A 2519-nucleotide genomic window follows, 5' to 3' on the forward strand; every position below is an offset into this window, starting at 1 on the left:
CACACACACACACACACACACACACACACACACACACACACGTGTGTGTGTGTGTGTGTTTATACCTTTAGAGGTGGGATAATATAGCGTTGTCTTACCTGGGTGTCTTGTATTGTGGCAAGTAACTGGAGAAGCGCTGGCATAGAGATGAGAGTTATCTTCTTTAGATCTGTACAAAGGTTTATCCAAGATATTGAGTGGGTCGTTAAGTTCTGTGGATGAATAGTGTGACGTTACAGACCCTCGATGTTGGATAACGGGAACATGTTCAACCAACGGCTTACTTACTTGCTGGTGTTGGTTATAGTTGGACGAACTGTAATAATCTGCAAATACAATCATCAACATTTATTAGATATTAGTCGAAACGGTCAATTAATTAATGGAGGAGATGTCTCACAAGTGCTTCATGGCCCACAGGGACCAGATTGGGGCTACGTAGAGATGACTTACTTTTTATTAAACTTGGGGGCCCCCTGTTAGGATGTTCCTGCAAGTTGTACTTGGCAAACATTTTTCTTGTATTAGAAACAGCAATCTCAGATTTTCTTGTATTAGAAACAGCAATCTCAAATTTTCAAATACCTTGTTTGCGCAATTTGAGAAATAAGGAACTCTTTAAGCCTTTTGTTACCATATTTTTGTTGAAGAACACTGTCTTTGTTTCAATTAATTCAAAAAGTAAGGAAGAATTTTGTAAAATGACTTTTGTCGTTATTGATCTGGTGTTCGGACGAAAGGTTTTAGTTTAGATAATTTAAGAACAGGAAGTTTATATCATAGAACCAAGAGCGGTTTCCGGTGGATTGGGATCAAAAGAGCAACCTGGAAGAATCATTGACGGAGATGGGTGGGGGTCAATTCTCAAATATTCAAATGGATTTTGCTATAGATAAATATAAATATATGCTTACCAGAAGTGGAATATGCCGATTGCTGAGGAAAATTTGGATTTATCTGAACAACATTGAATGCACTTCCACTCTGATTATGCATTGGCGACTGGATGTAACCGTTTTGATTGGCTGGAATTGCTGTGTACGAGGAAACACCTGGCGAGCCATAGTAATTATCTGTGCACGGGTATTGGTGGTGTGTTTGCGACAAAGATTCCGTTGCATAAGGGTAGTTACAGGGTATGTCCAGCTTTTCTGTTTGTTTGGTTGGGTAGGAAGTTGCAGTAGGGGAATAGTGGTGAGATGACCGGAAGACCGTAGGGCTGCAATATGGTCCCGTGTTGTAGTTGTTCAGATATGTGTTGCTATGAGAATTATACTGGTTGTCATGGTGATTGGCTGGGTAAATAAAAAATAACAAAAAATATTACTTTAAGATTTGATTTCAAAAATTATTATCATCATCATCATCATCATCATTATTATTATTATTATTATTATTATTATTATTATTATTATTATTATTATTATTATTATTATGAAGGCGGCGAGCTGGCAGAAACGTTAACTAGCTGGACGTAAAGTTTAGCGGCATTTCATCCGTCTTTACGTTTTGAGTTCAAATTCTGTCGGAGTCGACTTTACCTTTCATCCTTTCGGGGTTGATAAAGTAAGTACCAGTTGAATACTGGGGTCGATGTAATCGACTTAACCCCTCCGCATGAACGACTGGCCTTGTGCCAAAATTTGAAACCATTATTATTATCATTATTGAAGCGGTGGGCTGGCAGAACCGTTAGCACGCTGGACAAAATGCTTAGCGGCATTTCGTCCGTCCTTACGATCTGAGCTCAAATTTCATTCACCGATGTTGACTTTGCCTCTCATCCTATCGGAATCGATAAAGTAAGTACCTGTTGAACACAGAGTTGGATGGGGATGTAAACAAACGAACATTGTTTGTCACACGGGGTAGGAGAAGACAATTAGACAGATAGACAGACACACACACATACACGAACTTCTCCACACGAAAGGTTTCTATAGAGCTTCCGTCCACCAAATTCATTTACAAGGCATCGGTCGGCCCGGGGCTAAAGTAGAAGACCCTTGCCTAAGGTGCCACACGGTGGGACTGAACCATTAACCAGGTGGTTACAAAGCAAACGTCTTAACCACACACCCATGCCTATGCCTAGATCTGTAATCTAATTCCACAAATGATTTATTTCTTCATCAAACGACTCCCAATTACCTAGTTAATTAGCAGGAATATATTACAGTAAATTATTTCATCAATCCACAGAGAATGGCGATGAAGGCAAAGTGAGTCTCGGTCGGACTTTGAAGAGTACCCAGACGTTGAATATGGTACTTACGATAATAATATGTTGAGGGTGCGGCTGGCATCGAGGGAGGCGTGGTACCGGTGCATGGAATGTGATTGGTTGGCGGATTGATAACACTTGGTCTGAGTGAGATTCTTGGAGACATTGGCGGTGTAGCCACATGACCTCCACCGTTTAAAGCCTGTAAGTACAAACAAAGACAACAGTTTGATAAAAATCTCCAAACTGAGAAGGAAATTTCAAAATAAAATGTATATATGTATATATATATATA

At 39.7% G+C, this 2519-nt stretch overlaps 1 protein-coding gene across 1 annotated transcript in view; it reads right to left on the minus strand.

Annotated features, from left to right (window-relative positions):
• Positions 1 to 2519, minus strand: part of LOC106869153 (DNA-binding protein RFX6) — a 113729-nt gene that overhangs the window by 4147 nt on the left and 107063 nt on the right. Inside the window, exons 17-19 of the mRNA XM_052973435.1 lie at positions 2276 to 2426; positions 915 to 1295; positions 66 to 326 (exon numbers count right to left, since the gene is read on the minus strand). Of these exons, the coding sequence (XP_052829395.1) occupies positions 66 to 326; positions 915 to 1295; positions 2276 to 2426 (793 nt within the window). The remainder of the gene's footprint in view (positions 1 to 65; positions 327 to 914; positions 1296 to 2275; positions 2427 to 2519) is intronic.

This window comes from Octopus bimaculoides, chromosome 15 (genome assembly GCF_001194135.2).
Source record: "Octopus bimaculoides isolate UCB-OBI-ISO-001 chromosome 15, ASM119413v2, whole genome shotgun sequence".
NCBI lineage: Eukaryota > Metazoa > Mollusca > Cephalopoda > Octopoda > Octopodidae > Octopus > Octopus bimaculoides.